This window comes from Leptinotarsa decemlineata, unplaced genomic scaffold, assembly GCF_025532065.1.
Source record: "Leptinotarsa decemlineata unplaced genomic scaffold, Ldec_3_MD MMD2_tig00026361_RagTag_RagTag, whole genome shotgun sequence".
NCBI lineage: Eukaryota > Metazoa > Arthropoda > Insecta > Coleoptera > Chrysomelidae > Leptinotarsa > Leptinotarsa decemlineata.
The window spans coordinates 4,963,391-4,986,734 of record NW_027412704.1 but is presented as its reverse complement, the minus strand read 5'-3'; the positions used below and the strand labels follow the sequence as shown (position 1 = coordinate 4,986,734).

General features: G+C 34.5%; 1 protein-coding gene across 7 annotated transcripts in view; it reads right to left on the bottom strand.

The window, feature by feature from the left end:
• The window catches only part of mub (poly(rC)-binding protein mub), a 300,043-nt gene that overhangs the window by 33,253 nt on the left and 243,446 nt on the right, over positions 1–23,344 (bottom strand). For 4 of the 7 annotated variants that reach the window (XM_074184984.1, XM_023164481.2, XM_023164494.2 and 1 more), the window contains 5 exons: positions 20,795–20,851; positions 16,302–16,418; positions 10,850–11,107; positions 8,527–8,835; positions 2,093–2,186 (listed from right to left, as the gene is read on the bottom strand). In XM_074184984.1, coding sequence (XP_074041085.1) covers positions 2,093–2,186; positions 8,527–8,835; positions 10,850–11,107; positions 16,302–16,418; positions 20,795–20,851 — 835 coding nt within the window. The remainder of the gene's footprint in view (positions 1–2,092; positions 2,187–8,526; positions 8,836–10,849; positions 11,108–16,301; positions 16,419–20,794; positions 20,852–23,344) is intronic. The other 3 variants (XM_023164514.2, XM_023164499.2, XM_023164507.2) reach the window with 2 other exon arrangements.

The following is a 23,344-nucleotide window of genomic DNA, read 5'->3' as shown; positions in this document are numbered from 1 at the left end:
ACTTTTAAGAGATTTACCGTGTATATCATCTATTCCTGAGGCTGTAGTTAGGAGATAATTTCGATTCATTTGTATTAGGTTGATTTGTTTTTATGTCAATGAAAAATGTATATTTATTTTATGTCAATTAAAAATGTATATTTATTGATTTCTTTAGGACATCCTAATATACATACATTATTTATAAATAACAAAAATGATTATGATTGAAGAAGAAAAAACGCATTTTTCAATGATTCCAGAATGGTTTCAACATGAGGATATACATAACAAATATATTACAAAACAGAAAAAAAAAAATAAGAAAATCAGGGATGAGATTTTATATAGTCCATGAGTTTTTTTTTTTTTAATTGGAAAACATTAATTGAATCTTTCAACGAAGGTGGGAGTTTGTTATACTCTAACTTTTGTAAAGCCGATACCTTATTTTGGTCAAACGAGTATAAAATACTAGCACAATAATCAAAATGGGGTTGGATTATACACTTATATAATGTGATTTTTGAGTACATCGAAAGCTGAGATGAAATTCTTGAGAAAAAATATATTTTTTTAGTAATTTTTTGTATATATAATCAAAATTAGCATGAAGGGATAAACGATTATCCACCATGAAACCTAAGTATTTGAATTCCCTTACAAACTCTATTACATCAACTGCAATTTGTAATCTTATGTTGTGTTTGTTGATGAGTGATAGCTTATAACCAGTTGGTAAGATCATATATTTTGTTTTGGAGGTATTGAGTTTTAGTTTATTGCGATTCATGTACTTGAAAACATTTCTTTGTTCATTATTCATTTGATCAGCTAGTGTTTCTATATTATCTCCTGAAATTGATAACAAAGTGTCGTCTGCAAAAAGGTTAATGAAATCACAACCATGGATGGTATCTATATCATTCAGGTAGATTTAAAAAGATATAGGTCCCAAAACACTACCCTGACGTACCCCGAACACGACATGATGACACTGAATCCTTTATTTTGGTTACCTGTTTGCGTTGTGATAAATAATCAGTCAGCTATAACAAAACAGTTTCCCTGATACCAATACTTTGCAGTTTATTTAGTAATATGTGGCGATCAATTGTCTCCAAAAGCTCTTTTAAGACCTAAAAATACGGCTATAATATAATGTCCCTTATCTGTTGATTATTTCCATTTTGACTTGTAATGCAGACTCACATGAATGGTGTTTTCTGAAACCTGACTGATATTTTAGTAATATATCATTATTTTCTAGATATTCAATGAGTTCATTATAAACTGAGAGTTCTAATATATTTTCAATACAAGGCAAAGTGTTGATTGGTCTAAATTCCTAGGATTTATTTGTGTTAGGGACTATCTGAATTGGCACAAGGACACTGGTCTTGAGCCCCTTCTCAATAAATAAATCATATGAATAAAATCATATGTATCCCGATTTTTTTGACACCAAAACATTAATCTTATGACAAGTGGTTTTTCGGATTGTATGTGAAACCCTTCTTGTTTACAACCATAGTTCTTTGAACTCACTATGATACATGAATGAAAGAGAGATTTGCGTTTTTAATGATGCTGTGATATGGCAAAATATATGTGAAATGTCCAATAGTGATTTGTTGGTAAGCAGAATTGAACAGAAATTTCGTGAGATTGGATACATTGAGGCCATTTCCAAATTGGGCGAGGCTTAAATAAAAAATATTTCATTCGTCTCTGGTTTGGGCGAATTATCTTTTGAGTTTTCAATGCACCATGCTAGGAATCACACGTTAAAAGGTAAGACCTCGTTAGTCCTTAGCTCGCTCAAGTTTCGACTTCTGAGCGGTTGTAGTTCGTAGGAGTACGACAGCTGGTTAATAGAAAACAGATTCTACTCTTCCATCCACGGGTGACATATCACAAGGCAAGAGCATTCTAACGTCCTCCAACTGAAGTGTGGATCATTGAATATTCTCTGAAGGGATATGTGGATAACAAAAGAATTTAGTTGATGAGAATTTTATCGAGTGGTCTGAAATGAATATTTTCCCAGTCATCGAAAAATAAGAGAAAAAAGGAAAAATAAACTGTGTCACATGAAATTACTGCTACTTACCAGCTGGATTCAACCCACCTGCCCCCGTTGGTGCAAGCCCTCCCAAACCTAAAGCAGCCAGACCAGCGAGAGGATTTTTACCTAAGTTCGCTACCTGGAACAAAAGAAATCAACATGCAAATTCAGTGAAATGAGAAAACTGAACGTCACCTTCGATGTATCTGCTCAATTACTACACTACCTTTCACCTTGTAATCATTATTTGTATGTTTCAGACAGTAAGATATATCAAAGTCGAATGTTCCTGCGTTTCAATTATTTGATACTGAATATTTCATTTATTTTAACTAAGAATGTAATGGATACGATCCTACACCATACATCTTGAGAACTCCTTCCGCGGACTGAAGATTATATTTCAAGCTGTAAAATAATCTGAAGTCGAAAATCTAAAAAGATACACAGATTACTATTGAATTGTTAATCAATTGGTGACCCTCATTTCCATGCACTGTGCAGAATTGTGAAACTACGCAAGATATTCAACATATTCCATACTGTACTTTTACATCGAATGCATAGCCGTTGTTAGCAAAAAGCAGTATAGTTTCATATTACCAAAACAATGAAATGAAAATAAAACTGTGATGAAATAGTCAAATATACTCGAAATTACCAGATCAAGATTTTCATTCATAAGCCACATTAACAAGTAGAAAAAATCGGCCCTGTATATTGATTGTGTAACGTCACGAGCTACAGCCTATTACCAAAAAGAATTGTTCAAATCGTGAAAGTTCAATTATGTTCTAGTTTTGTTTATGATTTTCCCAAATACCTATCATATTTTACTCAACAAATTATTTTCCTGAAAAAACTGTCATTGGCTATGCTTTCCACAAATTTTTTCTCCCTAAAACTTCACGCCACAAAAAAAAAAGAAAATTTCAAACACTGGTCACAATTTCAACATCTTCCAATTATCTTTCAAACAATTACTTGAATAACAAGCAAATTCCCTAAAGCTGTCACTCACTCGTTTAGATAAAATGTATCCCAGAGTTTTAATGTAGGAAAATATGAATTCAATAAAATTATAAGTTTCGCGCAGGCGCAAATTAGAATTAATTCCATGTGGAAGATAGATTGAGTCCATATCTTACAGATTTGGCTGCAGTATGTTTTCTCTCACAGAATTCACTTATATATTTGCTCCATGTGTCCACTACAAATTCATCAGCGAAGATGCCGATCCCGTGGGTATATCTGGATAAAAGATAGCCAATATTACGTCTGGCGTTTATCGATTACGAATAGGGGTAGATAACCACTCGATTTGGACAAACGTAAGGAGTCGACCAAGCATTTATGCCACGCGGGTAAAGATACCATACGCGTAGACTCCCCTCGGAGCCTGCGATGGGGCAGCCTTCGATAGACGCAGCGACAAATTATATTACTGCAAATTTTGTGAGAATCACTAATGTGAAAAGTAAAATACACACCATGTTACTCTCTCGTGATGCAGCATGATATAGATGAAAGGATTTTTCAAATTGCTCAAGTAATTTTTGAGTTTATAATAATAAAAGACTAAAAATGTGTGAATATACACATAAGTTGTCTGTCACAAAGCTTATTGCCTGCAGTCGACATCAACAAGAAATAAATTCACCACTTTGTATAACTTGTATTGCTTTCATTCAAAAATTGTTTCTTTTGTCAACGGAAACACAATTTTGGTACCCGGTACAGGCGCTATAAAAAACAATCACCAGAATGATTTTGATATGTGAACTGGGTACATGTGATCACATAAAGTTCCAATGGATATCGCATTGAGCTGACAACACAATCATGAAAACACAAATAAATCAACATAGGCCGATTTTTCTACCCTTTAAAATACATGCAGAAACATGATTGAAATGGGTTACTGTGAAATGTAGTGTAATATTTAGGCAGTACAGAAAGATTGAAATCACGCACAATAAAACATCCATAATTAAAACATCTACTTATTTCTAAGCAAGACTTCTACAAAATGGCAAGACAGTTCCCATTTATATGTGACTCATGCGAATTCATACTTGGAATATCTGTAGGTAAGAAATGTTATTTATCTGGGAAATGTTATTTATTATACTAAAATTCTATAAGAAAATATAACTTCCTAATTGATGAAACAATAAAATTGTTTTGCTTGTTTTATAATTTTTCTTGTCGTGAAAGTGTGCACCATGTATCTTCTAACAGAAATCTGGCTGCATGTCCTTAATTGTACACAAACATGGTCAGGTAATCTAATTAGGAGAAACCAAGCCCACTTATGATAATATAAAACCAGAGACAAACTCCCTTATATCTAAATAATAAATTGAGAAAAATCTTTCTATTCTTAGTGTTGATACATCTTGATGCCTTTTTTATAACATTAAGAACATTATCATAAATTTATCCAAAGCAATAACATCAAAGAGCCCAAATGAGACAAATACAAAGTTACAATAAGTAAAATTGAAATGAATATTAGCAAAACAAACAACCACTACATGAAACATACAACTAGAAACAGGACAAAGAAGTGGATTACCTAAACAGACTACAAGAAATCTGCAGGGGTGTATCTGGGGCTAAGGCAGGAGCAACAGAGGTAAAAAAAAGTGTTGACAATTGCCCTAGTAAGTCTGCGAAGATGGAAAAAACTTTCAAGTGGAAATTTCATGCTTCAGAACTTTCGTAATTCATAAATAAGAGCCACTTTCCCAAGCTCTGTACTCATAATCCAGCAACAATAACCCCAAAGTCACAAGCGAACTAAACTTCCAATACGACTTTTTTAGGTTATTTCATCATAAGTTCACATCTTCGTCGAATCTTCTTAATAGAATCAAATTTCAAATATTCGATAAAATGAATTACTAAATATATTGCAACCACTATAAAACTACCTTTTGATATGAATTTGTACTAAATTTACTTGGCAGTAAAAGTGTGTTATGTCTTGTGGTTGAAAATTGATTCGTTTTTGAAAACGGAGCAAATCTCCAAATTAAAGTCAAAAATGCCCATTTCCCTGGAATGTTCTTTACATCTATCTTTGCATTTTGAATTTACCAATACAAGTATAGCTCGTTTTTGCCTTAGGAAGCTTGATCCCAGTGTACTATAAAATACCTCAGAAGGATATGAACTGTTCCAATGATTTAATTACATTGCCTCCCAGAAATTTTGAGAACCTATATTGTTCTAGCCAGTTGAGGTTACAATCAATGACTAAGGATATTCAAAGAATTTGTTCTTTCAGAGAGTTTTGACCTACTGAATGAAGTAGCATACAATTTTGTCTATTGCACCCATAAGTGTACAATTGTTGAACGAGAAAAGCATAGTTTTTATGTGTTCATATTAGTTACTTGTTTCAGAATAGAAATCTATGTATACTGAACAACAAACAGAATGGTTTCCACTTACATGATGTACAGTTTTTTCAAAAGTTCCTTACATATAGTATTCATTGAGTATCATTGATACAATCAAAATCAATGTGACAAGAGAAACTGAACACACCAGTAAGAATGATCGCGAGATCTTTCATCTCATTGATTCTTTGTAAATTCGTATGATTAATGAAATAGTCCTTGATAGTAGGTGACTTCTTTCGTGTGAAACTCATTATTTTGCATTTAGCTTCGTTGAGATTCGCTTTCGATTCTTCTAAACAGCTTGAGATCATCGGCATATTAAGAAAACCAAGAGAGACACCAATCAAAGCAATGCTGAAGGAATTGCAATCGATGGTTGTGACAGATCTCGTATATTACTATACAATGATAATGATATATAAAATGAATAATCATCTATCACCGACATACCTGAGTAGGCATATTGAATACAATGAGAATCATCATCACTATAGTACAAGAACGCGTAATAACATATATGTAGGAGTTAAAAATAGAAAGTGTACTGAGAAATCCATTTACCATGCAGGAATGTTAGCTTTTAATAGTTTGAACAAAAATATTAAAGAATGTAGCACTCTTGCATTATTCAAAAGAAAGTTGAAGAGTCATCTATTGGGTGAATGAACAAGCCTTTATTTAATATAAATTTTGACTGTATAAACTTTTTTTTTTGTATTCTATATTTGTATTTTGTTTGTGTTTTATATTGACTAACAACTGTGATATTTCAAGTAGATGTTGTATATTTATTGTAGTACTCATACTTTGAAATTTTATTCCTGAGTTTAGTTGACTAACACATTGTGGTGTCGTATTTGATTATATATGTATTGTATTAGCAGTTTCATTGCTAAATAAAGGATTTATATATTGGAGAAATTGAGAATGCCCGATTTACCGAGAAATGTCATTAACAAATAACACGAGAAGGAGAGGTCCCAAAATCGAGCCCTGCGGAACTCCAGAAGTAGCGGTGAATTTGAAGGAAGATATGTTGCTAAACTGTACGAACTGTATTCTGTTGGATAGGTAGCAGTGAAAGAAATCAAGTGTATTGTTTGTGAAACCGAATGCTTTTAATTTCAGGATCAAAACCTCGTGGTTAACTCTGTCGAATGCCTTGGCCAGGTCAGTGTATATAACGTCTATTTGATAGCCATTTTTTATTCCATCCGTAACGAAGTTACTAAATGCGCACAAATTGGTAATGGTAGATTTATTACGAATAAAGCCATGCTGGTAAGACTGTTATAGGTCTGTAGTTTCTGACATTGTTCTTATTGCCGCTTTTGTGTATGGGGGTAACTCTGCCAATTTTGAGAAAGCTTGGAAAACGATTTTCTTTCAGAGAAATATTGTCTAGGTCATACTCAGGAACTAGTGTGGGGTTTACCGGCACACCGCTGTTCGTGAAAGTTGATTTGAAGAAAGTAGCAAAACCGTCTGCAATATCCTTATCATTGAATAATTTATCATTATAATAAGTGAATCTGTTAGCAACAGCACAATTTTTTCGACGTTCCCTGCCTCTAGGCCCAGAATTTTTTGGGATTGCTTTGTAAGTCTCCCTCTATTTCTTTTATATAGGATTCATAACACAAATTATGCGAACGTTTCACATCCATTCTGAGTTCGTTGTATTTTTCTTTATAATAATAATATTTGTTTGACTTTTTTTTTCATCATTTTGAAAAAGTTTTCTTTTAATTTAATTTTGTGCACGAGTTCTTTTGAGAACCAAGCTGGAAATCAATTCTGGATGAAAGTATTTTTTTTTCCAAGCATTTCTCAAAAACGGCCTTCAGGCAATCATAGAAAATTTGAAAATTTACTGTGAACATTATTTCGAGAGCTAGATGGTAGTTATCCAACCGCACTAAGGGCGTTTCACATTCGCTCACAGTCGCTTCCATGATATTTGTTAATATCAAGTCTAAAGTATTTCGAGCCATTTATGGAATATATATCATACTCAAACATGATGGAATGGATTAACCTCGCTTTTGATGACCCGTTTCTCAAGTTATATTTCAAATTAGTTATTTCAGAGACATTGAAGTCACCCACTAACAACAACTTTTCGGTGGCGTTGAGCTCATTACAATTTTCCAGGGATTCTGAACACTGTTCATATACCGTTGAATTCGCTCCCGATGTTATGTACACACAACAGATCATGACGTCGAGATCTTTTATAGAGATTTTGACAGACAACCACTGAAAATCGGTATTCACAGTCATAGCGATAAGTACTGGTTTGAATTTGGCTTTAATACAGCATAAGACACCTCCACCGCGGTTCACACTGGAGATACTGTAGTTTTTGTAATTTCGAAATACCAGGTAACGTGAATCACTCGGTTCGTTATCAAAAAAACTATCATACAGCCATGTTTCTCGTATACATATCACATCCCAGTTATTAAAAAGTATGCTGTGATATATTTCAATATTTGATTATTTTGTTGAATTTGTATCTTTAGTTAATTCAGTTAATCCCTATTTTCTTGGAATAACAAACCGGCGCCCAACGTGGGGCACCGAAATTGTAAGACATGTGTGTCATCAGCGTATGATATTATTGTACGGCAGTTATTGTTTCTACCAATGGTGGAAAGTAGATCATTGTTGATCCAATGGGGCCCAAAATGGGCCCCTAAGGTAGACCACTAGTGAAGGTAGCCAAGTTTGAAACCTTGTTACCCCATCGGTCTTTTGAAAAGCAACCATATAAATATGAATTCCATTTCTTGATAATTCATGTAGGAGAATTTGATGGTCAACATAGCTAAAAGCCTTACAACATAATCGCAAAGGTGTATTGAAATTTATACCCTTACCTACCCCTGTTACATAATTTTTTCTTTACTTTAAATTGTACGAAGGTATTTTATCTAAAATAAAATATTTCCGACCGACGAGTCTTCTCAACTTTCCTAGACTTACTAGAGCTGCCAACATCTCCGACGTGTACACCTAAAACGACATATCAAGGGGAGACGGGGGGCACCAATACGATCAACTTACATCTGAAGGCAACAGATGCGCGGGCGGTAGGGCGGCCTGCAAGTGTCCGTTCTTGAGTGGCTCGAACGACACGAATTGTGCCGGGGCGGCGGCTGCGGGGGCGGGAGCGGCCATCGCGGCCAACGGGTGATGACCGAGGGACAAGGGGTGGGGGGCAAAAAGGGGGGTCATTACTGAACTACTTACGTCTGAGTGGGCAGGAACGGCGTAGTTGCCTTGGATGGTATAGGCCTGTCCGCCGGCCAGGATCACGGGGCCACCTACTTGGGGTTTGGGGCGGTAGGGGATGGTTGCTCCTTTGGGAGGGGACTGAAAGCCAAACAAATCATATAGTTTCATGGTTAAGCTCTAAAAATAATAATGACTTTATTCTCCTCACTGACCCAATACATGTTAAGAAGTACAGTAAAATTTCGGTTGACCAACATAAAAGGAATTTTTAAGTTAACATTAACTCATTAATGGTGGTTAATGCTGGTTACACTTTGTGTTGGTTTTTTTATTTTAAAACATACAAATGTCTGCTCGTCGCGGTACTAGCCCTGGAAGCAGTTATTTTCCGACAGACATTTGGCAGATTCCACCGTGCGGGATCGTTGGGAGATGGACTGTTTGAAATTTCAATTAGAAATCTGTATTTTCTTAGTAAACTTGTACCTCCCCTCGACACAGTCATCAGACATATTTGATTTCTGTTATAAAAAGCAGTTTTCTCGTTTGTAACCGACATTTTAGAAATCAAATTTGTTTTAAGGTATTGAAACATCCTAATACTTGAAAATATGCCCCTGAAAACTTTGTGCGATATGAAATCAGAATGCTAGAATGACAAAATACTCACTATGAAGTTGATGGCAAATTTTATTCGTTATTGCCAAGTTTACGATTGAATAAAATATTGCCAGATGAAAAAAAAAATCACAAAATGGAGAATGTTCCTCCTGACGAAAATCGAGTAGTTTTCATGAAAGAACTCTAAAACAACGCATTTTAAACTCATAATTTCAACCTTCTTCTTTAAAAAAATATTTAAATACTTAAAGAGGAATGAAATAATGCATTCAACATTTAAAGGGATTCGTTTCTATTTCACTATTTGGCAACATCGGTTATAGCTAATAAAGGACAATGAATCTGTTACCTGTATGAGACAAAGATGACATTTCAGTGGCGTGCTGTTCTGTTTACTTATGTTCCGAGTTCCGAGACATTCTGTGACATGACATTTTGTGCACCTAACCTATCTTCCTCTATATAAATAAATAACAAAACAACTGTTGTTTATGTGGCTTGTGGAGGTGGTATTGAACTATAATTTATATTTTGCCTTAATTGTTGATTTATGAAGATAATTTTCCTTTTGTAAAGTAGAATATCTAGGTACGTATAAATTATTTCAACTTGATATAGGCGCTGTTACCACTATGTGAATTAAAAAAAAAAAACCCTTTAAAAATCAAAACGCAACATTTGAAACATCAATTTGAATACTTTTTGAAGTGAATTTGAAAAACTCATGAATTAAACTCAACTTTATTTTGTTCAAACTTGCATTTGCTGTAATAACCCAAATTGAGGAACATTCCTCATTGCTGTTACTTACAAATGTAAATATTTCCGATACAAATACTGATATAATGAATATACTTATTGAAATATTTGACAAAAAATTCGCCGACTTTCAAGAATCAGTAAGGTAATTCCCTGACTTCTAAAGTTACTTCTTATTTATAAGGAAATAAATATTTCAAAATAAATATCGAAATAATAATCTCTCCCAACTACCTACACATTAAGGTGTGGTAAACGTCTGTCGAAAAACAACTACTTCCCAGGCTAATGCCATGCCGGATATTGAATTATATCCGACAGACATTTATGCAAGATTCCTCACAGAGGCTAGTCTCGCATATGCTTCTCATTCATCCAGCAGCAGGACCATGCTGAAATTATTCAAGTCGATCACCTGCAGACCGCGGTTTCGAGGTATTACCTCTCGTCAGTACAGGAAAGATCCTACCCAGACAGCAAAGTGTCTGGGACTCGACTAATTTCAACACGGCTCCGCTACATATGAGAAACCTTCTTCTGAGAGGAAGATTGTTAACTAGTAACAACTCCATCTCGTGAACAAAGCCCCAAGCGGAGAAGAAACATCCCATATATAAAAATTCTAACAGAAATCAAAGGTGAAAACTGTCGAGGAGAGATACATACGTATAAGGAAATAAATATCGAAATAATAATCTCTCGCAACTACCTACAAAGTAGTGTGTGGTTTACTTTTTATTATCGAAAAAAAAAAAAAAAAAAAAAAACTCACCTCGAGCATAACGTTACATATGTGATAAATACACTGCGTGATCGCCTCCCCGGTACCGCTGATTGTGACAGCCCTCTCCGTCGAATTGGGCAGCATCTCCGAAGCGACCTGTATCGAGGCGCCTGTCACCTCTCTGATCTCCTTGATCTTGGAGCCGCCCTTGCCGATCAGCGAACCACACTGGCTTGCGGGAACCACGAGTCGCAGCGTGATCGGCGGCCGGGGCACGCCGCTGTTGGCGCTGTTTATTTCCTGGAACTGATAGGAACACCACTGATGATCAAATCATAGTGTAGAAATACAGGATTAGGAAGAGAGTATGACAAGTTAAATACATTCATAATGATTGCCAGACCCTTGTTATGAAACTATTGGCCATGATACACTGTGGATTTATTTGAAAAGGAAATATCATTTTTGGAGAGATTGATTTTTCATTAGTAATAAGAATATATTTTGAATCAAAGTAGAATCATCTGTATCTGTAGAGTAGGGAGGGTAGTGTAGGCCCACAGCACTTAGGCCACATGTGACCCATTGTACATCCTCCCGAGGAGTTGTCCTCCTAGGTCATCGTCCATCCTGTCCTTTCCAGGTAGGTGAACAGGTCACTGGGAGACATCTCCTTTATATCGACAGGTGTAGGCCAAGACTCGTTGAACACACACTCTCATATTGACAATAGCTCTGGACAGTCGCACAGGACATGCCTGACAGTTTCATCTTCCTGTTCACACATCCTGCATGGAGATGTGTCCACTAGCCCCATATTATGGAGGTGTTTCCTTAGTTGACAGTGGCCAGTCAGAAATCCTACTGTTAAGCGTAGATTTTTCCTGGTCATCGCCAGATATTTCTTCGATTCTAGCTTCCCAGGGTCGCCCAAGGTAATCCTGGCAAGATTACATCCTTTGATTCCATCCCGTCTCTTCAGGGATTGAGCATGGGTGTGACGTTTGGCTAGTTCCGCAATTGCAATTGTCGAAGTCATCAGGCCGTAGGTGCCACTGGGTCCTAAAACTCTTAGTCCAGCCGCTTCCTTGGCTAAAGAGTCGGCAATGCGATTACCTTTACTCCTGCCGTGTCCTTTAACCCACCTCAGGATAATGTTATTATCTACCGAGGCTTTGGCTAAGTCTTGGTGGCACTCTACTACTATCCCTGAAGTAACAAGTATGTCCAAGGCTAATAGGGCTTGTCTGCTATCAGTGCAGATTGTTATGTTTCCGCCAGAAATTCCTTTCCTAGTTATTTCTTTATTGGCGATTGATATACCAGCCAGTTCTGTTTGAACCACGCTCGTATTTTTTCCTATTCTCCACTTACACACTTAGTGATCTGGAGTACACTCCACATCCTGAGCCTTCTTTGGTTTTTGAGCCGTCTATATATATATATATATATATATATATATATATATATATATATATATATATATATATATATATATATATATATATATATATATATATATATATATATATATATATATATATATATATATATATATATATATATATATATATATATATATATATATATATATATATATATATATATATATATGCATTTGTAGCATCTGACTCTGTGTTGTTTTATTTGTACTTTGTGGGGTTTATTAAACACAAAACCTGGGTTCAATTGCATCACTGGTTGCCTGCAGCAGAGGTTGCGCAGTAAGCGCTTCTGGCCATAGGTTCAGCCTCAATTGACCTATTCCTACTTTGAGGTTTACACCAGCCATGCGCAATCTTAACATGGTCATTAACGCAACCTCCTTAACGTACAGGTCCAGAGATGTCAGACCAGTAATTAATTCCATTGCCGCAGTTGGTGTTGTTCTCATGGCTCCTGTGATGTTTCAACAAGCCAGTCGCTGTATTTGATATAATTTTTGGATGGCCGTTGCTTGTAGAACTTTCGGTCCCCATGCAATGGCTCTGTACGTTAACAAAGGTCTTATTATTGCAGTGTAGATCCAGGCGACCACACGGGGTGAAAGACCCTATGTTAGTCCCATTGTCGTCCGACATTGCTCATAAGTCAGATATGCTCTTTTTGCTTTACAAAGTAGAATCATATTAGACAATGAAAGTCCGAACTAATGAAATTCACAATGAAACATTGTCAAACACCTTCAAACGAAGATTAACTTTTAAAAAACAAAACCGTTCGGCTTTCTACTTTACCATCATTATACAGAAAATGAGGAACTCCCAAAGAAAGGCAGTAAGTAATCAAATACACCAATAAAAATTCTTTACACTTTTTTCATTATATTATTTATATAATGTCTAAAAGCCTAAATGTTCACTTTCATGTGTTGTATAACTAAATGACTAGGAAACCCATGCAAAATCTTGGATTCTTCAATGGGTACCCCTGAATCGTTTGTATACATTTTGTAAAAAGGTTCAATATAGTAGATGTGCTGAAAAGTTCGCAAGTTAACACATAGATGGCGCTACTAGTATAAAAATCATTTGATTCCTGGTTAACCCTAACCTTCAAAATACACGTGTACAAATTTCACAGCTGCCGGACTGTTAGTTTGTGGGATAAGAATTCTAAGTGGAGCAACTTTGCTAGTTTGGAGAAAATGGATTGAAAGAAATTTCGTGTGTGAATAAAGCTTTGCTTTTTGGCAAAACAAAATACTGTGAACATATGTTCGCGACAGGTGTACCAACATAAAAAAATCTCTAAATGAATTTACGTAGCCTGCGAAGCTTGAAAAATCACCTTATTTTGTGAACATTCTTCGTATTCTATATACAGACATTGATCAGTTTCACTTTTAAGTATATCGCAATGTCAAATCAATGAATATATAAATAATTTTTTTTGAGATATATTGTCTTCTCAAGTTTGGTCTATACATTTTTTGACATTATGCTATACTTTGAAAAGGTCTAGAGAACTAAAAGTATGTATATATCTACATCTAACGATATGGTGGAATCAAATTCATTGGCAACAGGATTGAATTGATTTCTGTTTAGTTTCATGATCTTGAAATTAAATGGCTTTTTGTCTTATAGTAGGAAAATGTCTATCATCGAGTACAATTATCGAGTAGATACCATTTCACTGTCACGAACTCAATTAAAGATCTTGGTGTATATTTTGATCAAAATTTGTCTTTTTCCAACCACATTAGATCATAAGTAAGTGAAGCATTGAGGGTTTATGGCTTTATAGTTCACAATTGTAGATTTTTTTCAAAGATATCTGCTTTATTTACTTTATATGTAGCCTACGTAAGGTCAAAATTAGAATATGGCTCTGTTCTATGGTCTTCATTCTACAATTGCTATAATACCTTAATTGAAAAAGTTCTACGTCGTTTCCTAAAGTTTATTTACTTCAAATCTTATGGTATCTATCCTGATAGAGGTATTCCATATGAATCTCTTACCATAACATTCAATATTGAAAGTATTGAATAACGCAGAAAACTTGTGGAATAATGTTTCTGTATAAATTACTGCACAACAATGTGGATGCTATGGAGGTGTTATCTCTTATAAATTTCTGTGTGCCACATTTTAGAACTAGAAGTACAAAAACTTTTTACAGCCGGCTGACCAGAACCAATTTGTATCTCAAGTCACCTTTCTTCTTTAGCATTTGCAATATTTTCAATTCAATTTCAAATTTGTGTGATATCAATTTTAATTCCCTAGAATACATTGTTGACACTGCATCTCAGTATTTCATGGATAATTTTCAATTTTCTGGTATAGTATTTTTCATTTTATTATATTATAATTTTGTTATTCATTTTCTCAAATTGTGGTAGTAGTAGTAGTTTATTTGACCAGATTATGTAGTTTATACATTTATGGCAAGTCACAGCAAATTCACAGTCATATTAGTTAAATTAAAATAAAAATGTGATGACGAATATTTAGTAAGTCAGCTGATCTGGTATTGTGGTTATGGATGTCGGAGTTTTTTAGTAAAGTATCTTTATTGCAATGTATTTCTAGCAGAACAGTATAAATATATAAAGTAGGCAGAGGCATAATACCCAGACGAATAAAAAATTGATGGCAGTGGTCTCTGTATCCCAGGTTAGCCAAGATGCTTATGGCTTTTTTCTGGTATCTGAAAGCAGCAATTGCGTTAGCAGAGTTTCCCCAAAGGAGAATACCGTACGAAAGTACAGAATGAAAAAGGGAAAAATAAGTTCGTTACATGTTTTAACCTTCTCAGAACGAAGAGGGTACAAGATAATTTGCGAACAGCAAGGTCAAGATGATTTCTCCAGCTTAATTTGTCATCAATCGTAATGCCTAGAAACGACACATTTGCCCCCTCGCGATAATTTGAATTTGTGGAGACAATCAAATTTTGGGTTTTTCTTTCATTCAATTTGAGTTTATTCTTCGTGAACCAAAGCTTAGCTGAGTTTTGTACTGTGATGACGGAGTCTTTCAAGTTAGTGCAAGACTTGCTTGAGCAAATAATTGTTGTGTCGTCAGAGAATAGAAAACATTTAGTAGGTGCCATGGCGTGGCATAAGTCATTTATATACACAATAATTAAGAAAGGTCCCAAGATTGAACCTTGAGGGACGCCATGCTCAATTTTTTTGAAATCAGATTTTACACACTGAAATCTGTTTGTAAGATATGAACGAAGGAGTTCCAGAGTAGTGCCCCTTATGCCATAATAACCTAGTTTTTCAATAAGTAGGGAATGTGAAATGCAATTGAAGGCCTTGGTCAGGTCGCATAATGTCAGAGAAGTATGCCTGCCCTGATCAAGGCCTTCCACTATCTCGGCAACAACCTTGAAAGCAGCGTGGGTAGTATTTTTGTTTTTCAGGAAACCAAACTGTGATTCGGTGAAATAAAGTTTGTTTTCAAAAAAAGAGTAAAGCCTATCTTTTAGGATGATTTCAATTATTTTGCCAATTAATGGAATGATACTGATTGGACGATAATTGTCCATTTGGGATTAATCGCCCTTTTTAGAAAGTGGAATCACCTTAGATATTTTCAAAGTATCAGGAAAGATGCCAATGGAAAAAATTATATTAATTAAGTAAGTCAAAGGATTTAAAATAAATTCAGCAGAGGTCTTAAACAACTTGCTATTTAGGTCATGAACGAGCTAGAATGGCTCAGTTTATTTATTGCAGTTAGTGCTTCTTGAGGGCAAACTGGCTCTAAAAAGAAAGAATTTACAGGAGAAGGAAAATTTCTAAAATTATTTTATTAACTTTGTAATTATTAGGATCTATATTACTTTTTTAACATACTTAGATACCCTGTAAATGGTTTGTAACTGTTGGGTAATATTATTATGACATTTTATCAATTCTATTGAATATTCACGAATATAATGGATGCTGATTACAGGAGTTTAGTATATATTTAATGTGATACCTTTCATTATGACAATGTTTGAGACATCTACCCTAAAAATAATCCCAACAACTTACCTCTTCGAATTTTTTACAAATTAACGTGAACGCCTTGAAAATGGAACTCGTTACTCCTATGACTGTGACGATTCTTTCGGGACACGAACCATCGGATATGTTTATTTTGGCACCGCTCTGGAAACATAAGGAAGAAAATTAAATCGGCAAAAAAGAAAATATAAACACCTCATCTCTCAAGGTTTTCGGTGATTCATCTTTTACACACACACACATATTCACGAGCAAAAATAAATCAGTTGACACACAAAATATATTTCGGAGGCTGCCTGAAAGATTTGGCGGTTCGCCAAGGAAAGGTCATGGAGACATTGTGCCTTCCGAAAGAATGTCTCTTCACAACGCTGGCGAAACGATTCGCTGGACGTAATTATCTTTTCAGGAGCACATTCTGTAAAAGAAAAGTTTTGTTGGGCCGGTATGAGATCAGATATACAAGAACAACAAAAATATAACATCAATCCAAAGTGGATTTAGCGATGATTATATAGAGCAGTTAACTAGTTTAGTGTTTCTTTGAATTCGAAACGTCTTGAAGACGTTTTGAAGTTAAATTCTTCAGGGCTCTGTAACAATGAATGGAAGGTATGTTTATGAAAATTCATTGTTACAGAGCCCTGAAGAAGAATGTAATTACATTCGAAACGTCAACAAGAAAACAATTATATAGAGCGATTCTGCAACATGAAAAACATTTTCAACTAGAATACACTGAATACAGTGATGAAGGTTTTGTTCAGGACGCTATCGGATTTTGAAGCAGTTGCGGCAGTTATCCATAATTCTTTGACGTGAGTCATCCAGAGATGTTCATCGAGATTTATAGATTGCCGTCTTTGAATAACCCAAAAAATCTAACGGGTTCAAATCTGGTGACTTTATGGGCCATTCCACTGATAATCTGTCCAATCCACTGAGAATTTTAATTGAGAACTGAATTTGAAAAAAAAAACAATTTAAATAAGCCGTTCAACAAGTATACCCTCACTTGAAAGATAATAGTAACACTTCCTAAACACTGACATATACAGGAAAGGCATCAAAAAAGATAAGTAGACTACTAACTAAACAGAACGTCAACACACGTTGGAATCACGCGTTGAAAGGTAAGACCTCGCTAGTCCTTAGCTCGCACAAGTTTAGACTTCTGAGGGTTGTCGTTCGTAGGGGTGCGACAGCTGGTTAACGGAAAAACACATTTTAAACATATATTCAAACATATAACATACAAGACTAATAAAAACTGAAGTGGACATACAAAAAACAACAAATCCAATATCGACAAAGACAACAAATCGGCTGCCCACAGGCTAAACTGTAGCTCGTGCCCAAAATGTTATATTGGAAAAACATCTAGAAATTCTAAAACCAGAATCTTCGAACATAAATTATCAAACTTTCAAATTACCCCATACAAATGTTAATTCCCTATTTTAAGGGGTTGAGAAGTGCCATAGTGTATGTGCTGAAATACGTATTTTCTATTTGTATGGAATGTTTATTTACCAATTTATATGAACCTAGCTTGAAAACTGACGAATTTTTATTGAGTGTGATAATCCTAGCTTACACAGCAAATTTCAGGTTTTTTTGACTTCTGGAAGTACCTAAACTATATCCATCCAACAAACAAAGATAGATGCATAATCACAGCAAGATCGCCACGCACATTTGCATCTATTGGATAAAATGAACAAGCCTCTTTACGGAATTCGTTGTTACAGTGGCGGAGTGGCCAGTAACGTTTAAACGCATGTGGTATGTACATATATGGTATTTTAAAGTTTAAAATTGTTAAAATGGTGAGTACTGATACGGCTGAAAAACTGCTAATTTGTGTCCCTACTCCTCCCAAAAAAAATTCCAATATCCAGCCGCATATTAAATAAAAAAGAATGAAATTTCGATCGTTCCTTGGCGCGACTCTTTACAAGCAGCCTCGTCTGGGATATCACGTGCTCTATGCATGATAATGTTTTGGAGCACTCTGTTGCTTAGATTGACAGAGTATGAATATTACTATGATCATTAGTGAGTCGGCGACAAAATCTGGGTATTTTTAGATGGTAAAATCTGAATAGCTATACATTCGAAACTTGGCACGTTAATTTAGTTTCATTAGTACTATCCAGACCAAGGATAGGGTGTTTTTAAGACAAAATCTGTTTGGATTAAAATGTCAAAATAGGGGACATTGAACATTTTCTTCCGTAATTTGTTTCAAAGAATGGCTTGTTTCATGATTTTTGGTTTATAGTTCACTTGATTTTAAATTGAAAAACAGTGCACTTTGTTTCATCTCTCCAAGTACCATAGTTTTCCCGTAATTAATTATTAAAAATCGAATGTGGTAGGGTGATGACATCACGCTCCTATTCCCGCTTCTTGTTCGATTGACCAATAGGAACAATAGAAATAATCAACATTGCCAAATCGTAAAATTTACGGAGCCTATAATTATCAATTTATTTATGGAAGTGTATATGAACCCGTTAACGTTTAAATTAATGAAAAATTCTCCACAAGGAATAAAATATACACGAAAAATCATGTTTGCAAATAAGTTCTATATCTAAAATTAGTACACAAAGTTGATAGATCACAAAATATTTACCTAAACTATGATTTTATGCATTATTTAATAATATAGTTATGAAAATCATAAAATATAGCAAACTGGATTAAAGAATCGTTTCAAATATTCAATTTATTCTACAATCCTCAATTTGTACAACTGCAATTTATTATACAAAAAAAAGGTTCCTACATACATACCTCTTTCTAATATAGCTACTAAATTCAAGCGTTATAGGCTGGCTTGGGTAATCTGTTGAATCTTCCAAAATTTGAGAGGAAGGTTGAATGAGGTTAAGTATAGACATAATTGATTGTACTCAAACTGATCCAAGAATAGCTTCTGAGGTAATAACACCATTAATCATATGATAAAATTCAATTAATTTTGTTTCATACTTTCTGAGGAGAATACTTGAAGTTGAAATGAAAAACTCTGTCATCAAATTCAATATTTTCGTTCCCCTTTCATTTATAGCTCCTTTTTAAATGCTTTCCATAAAGTTTTGGAAGAGTAGAAGAATTGTAGTTCTTCCTTTTCTATACTTTCACCCATTTTTTATTCTTATCATTTTATCCTTTGGGAACCTAAACTCATTATTTGAAATAACTCACTTATAAACCAATGCGCTTTCTGTTTTCTTGTGCCTTTCCGCACAATCAAAATCAGCACAAGAATGCACCATATTAATATTCAAATCACTTTCAAAACATACACAAACTAAACTCGATGAAAAAACGAATTGTTCCTATGCGAGCTGTCAGCTAAGAAAAAGTTGAAACTCAATGTTGCAAAAACAAGCAGAATGGATCCGATATGACATACATTTTCAATGCCGAATAAACTAATTAATTGTGATATGGGTACTCCATTTCATTCATTCATGCCACCCACCAAAAAATAAGAAATTCAACGTTACTGGTATATTAACCATATTGTCATCCAGTCAGCTAGCGCCCTCTGTACTGTATGCGACAATGTGCTCTTTCTAATGTCAGTGGTTTCCACAAACTTCGTATTTTCGTTAAAATAATTTCAAAATGAATGTTGAGCCTAGTTTTGTTAAAGCTGACTCCCGACAACTTTCCAAGATTCGATTTTGAAATGATCGATGAATTTCACTTTGCAATACTTTGGTACCGAAATGAAGAATGAAAAATTGAAACAGTAGGTGGTATATTTAGTAGGTCCCTTTTATTTATATGACATTCATTTCAGACTTTGTCTTTTATCGAAGGATGGAAAGTTTTGATTTAATTTTTATTTTATCTCGGCCAAGGAGCAGTATGGTGACTGAAAAGAGAAGCAAAAATATGTACAGTGAAATGTAGAATTACTCCAGAACATATCAATCCAAAAATAACCTGAAAAAATATTTTTCGGAATGTAAACTAATGACACGGAATATGCAGTAAAATAGGTACCCGCCAAGACCTACCTTTTACCAAAAAACGTTATGTAATTACTTAATTGTAACAATTGTATTCACACCGAGTTGACAACAATAACAACAAAAATGGCGTCTGTCAAATTGGATCATCAGATCTGTGATTGGATATTAAAAACCAATACACTTGGCAACTCCGCTCTAGACACGATCAATTTTATTGGCCAACAGACACGCGGCCAATTTAAATTCTTGCTTTTCGAATTATTCTTTTTTCTGCAAATATAAAGAGATTTTGAGACCGATTAGGCTTGAAAAGTATAATATACCCCTAACTCGATCAGTCTATAAGCAAACCAGTATCATTTTCCATAGCATGAAACAAGCCCATCGTTGTCACCATTTTCGAGTACGTCAAATAAAGCAGGATAGCACTCTTAAAATTTTTCTTCGAATTACAGGTCCTCTGAGTGTTATATGCATATTACTATTTCTGGATGATTACACTATAAACAATTCATCTTTACTCACCTCTTCTCTGAACCTCTTCACAATTTCTCCTTTTTTTCCTATTATGCTGCCAACTTCCTGCAACAAAAATAAAACAATATAAATGGTCGTCGAATGATGCGGAACAGAAGACAATCAAACTACTATAACAGTAATCGTCGACGCTTTGATCGATAACCTGGCGAACTTTTTTAATCAAAATACATTAATGTTTGAATGCTCGTTAGACCAGTTCTTCGTTATTTACGAGTGGATTGGAATGCAATCCGACCGAGTAAACTCAAATAAGCAATGAAATGTGTCGAACAAAACAGATTAATTTCAATTCGAATCCCGACCCATTCACAATTTGACAGTTTATCATGGAACATAATTAATATACACTTATCTAATTTGTAATTATTCCCCAATATTTTCACTACTTCAAATGATGCATATTGCATTTTTAGAGACAAATCTATAAAAAAGGTATTCAAATTATTACTTCCCCTTTCCCAAAAAACAACAAAAATTACAATATATTCAATACTTGAGACATCCTAAAATATTCAGTTTCGTGATTTGAATGAATTCTCTTTCGGAAAGTTTTTGGGCTTTGCATGTGTCTTTTTTTCGAAAATTGAGTTACCCAGCTATAAACATATACAGTGTGTCCGCAAATTATGGAATACATTCGATATTTCCAAAACCAACGGTCATTTTACAAAAACTTGAAACACGTCGATTTTTAATTTTTATATTCTACATTTTATATATTATATATTCTAATTTCATTATACAAGGTGTTCCATATTAATGTGATGACGTGATCTGTATGTTTTTAAATGCAACACCCTGTATTTGGTGTCAGTTTTAGAAAATCCGTAACGAGCTGATTCCGAAATGGTATGATACTTGGGGTCTAACGGACATAGTTTGAAAGATGTGACTTCATTTCATATGTTCGAACTGTAGTCCTTGCTGTAGTTAACAGTAACCGTGCTAAAAAGTATTTCTTATTAATTTCAAAAAACTAGGCGGCTAGTTTTTTTGTTATTGTGAAATGTCATTATTTTGATTGACGTTCAGTAACTGTTAAATAGGATAAGAATTAATTCGAATTTTCTGTAGTATTGCTTCGAATTAATTTGAAGTAGTAATGAATTTAAGTGTAGAGCAAAGAATTGAAATACTTATTATGATTGGCTACTGGTACAGTTGAAAATGCACGCAAATCAGGTTGTCCTTCTGTATATGATGATACAAAACTAGATGTTCTACTTTCTTTTGAAGAAGATGTGCACACTTCTGTTCGTAAGGTTAGTCGTGATTTCGATGTCAGGAAAACAACTGTACACAAAGTATTAAAATTGGAAAAATGGCATCTACCGAAATTGAACGAGGATGATCCAGATAGAATATAATTTTGTGAAGCCATGATGGATAACTGTCACTGAGACCGAGACTTTTACATTAAATGGTGGGGTCAACCGTCAGAATTGTAGGTACTGGGCCAAAGAAAACCCCCACTGGATGCGTGAGCATCATACACAATACCCGCAAAATGTAAATGTATGGGCTGGCATTGTAAGAAACAGGATCATCGGACCCTACTTTCTCGACGGTACTTTAGACGGGCCAACATACCTTCATTTTTTAAGGGGATATCTTGTACCTACTTTAGTTAATTTATTTCCCAGTAGAATTAATCCTGGAAGTTTTGTTGGAAGTTTATGGTTTCAACAAGATGGTGCGCCTCCACATTATGCTGCAGGTATCTCAACCAAATGTTTACGAGTCGATGGATTGGTAGACGTGGGCATATTAAATGGCCAGCGAGGTCGCCAGACTTAAATCCGTTGGATTACTTTATGTGGGGCCATCTGAAGAATGTTGTTTATAAAACGAAACCAGCATATATTCAAAAATTAAAAGAGATAATTCGAACAGAAATAAGCAATATTTCAAGAAACCATAAACAAGGTTCAACAATAATTTATTCAACGTTTAGGTTACTGTCAAATACAGCAAGGACTACAATTCGAACATTTAAAACAAATTCATGTATTTATGGCTAGATTACTTTTCCATTGTTGAATTAATCATCAGAAAAACATAAAATGATTAATTAATTTATACTTTCATTAGATATCAATAAAATTAATTTTCTAAGCGAACATTTTTCAAATTCTGTCCATTAGACCCCAAGTATCATACCTTTTCGGAATCAGCTCGTTACGGATTACCTAAAACTGATATCAAATACAGGATGTTTCAATTTTAAAAAATACCGATGACGTCATCACATCAATATGGATCACCCTGTATAATGAAATTTTGTTGTAAAAATCTAGAATATTAAAATTGAAAATCGACGTGTTTCAGGTTTTTGTAAAACGACCTTTGGTTTTGGAAATATCGAATTTATTCCATACTTTGCGGACACACTGTATATACTTTTATTTCAACATCCTGAAAGTTGTCTTAAAACTTCAAAACCTACACAAAAATCGATTTTTTGCAAATTTTTGGCAACTATCTTGTTTCCTATGGGTTTTTTGTTATTTGTATTCATCATCAATATTGTAGTGG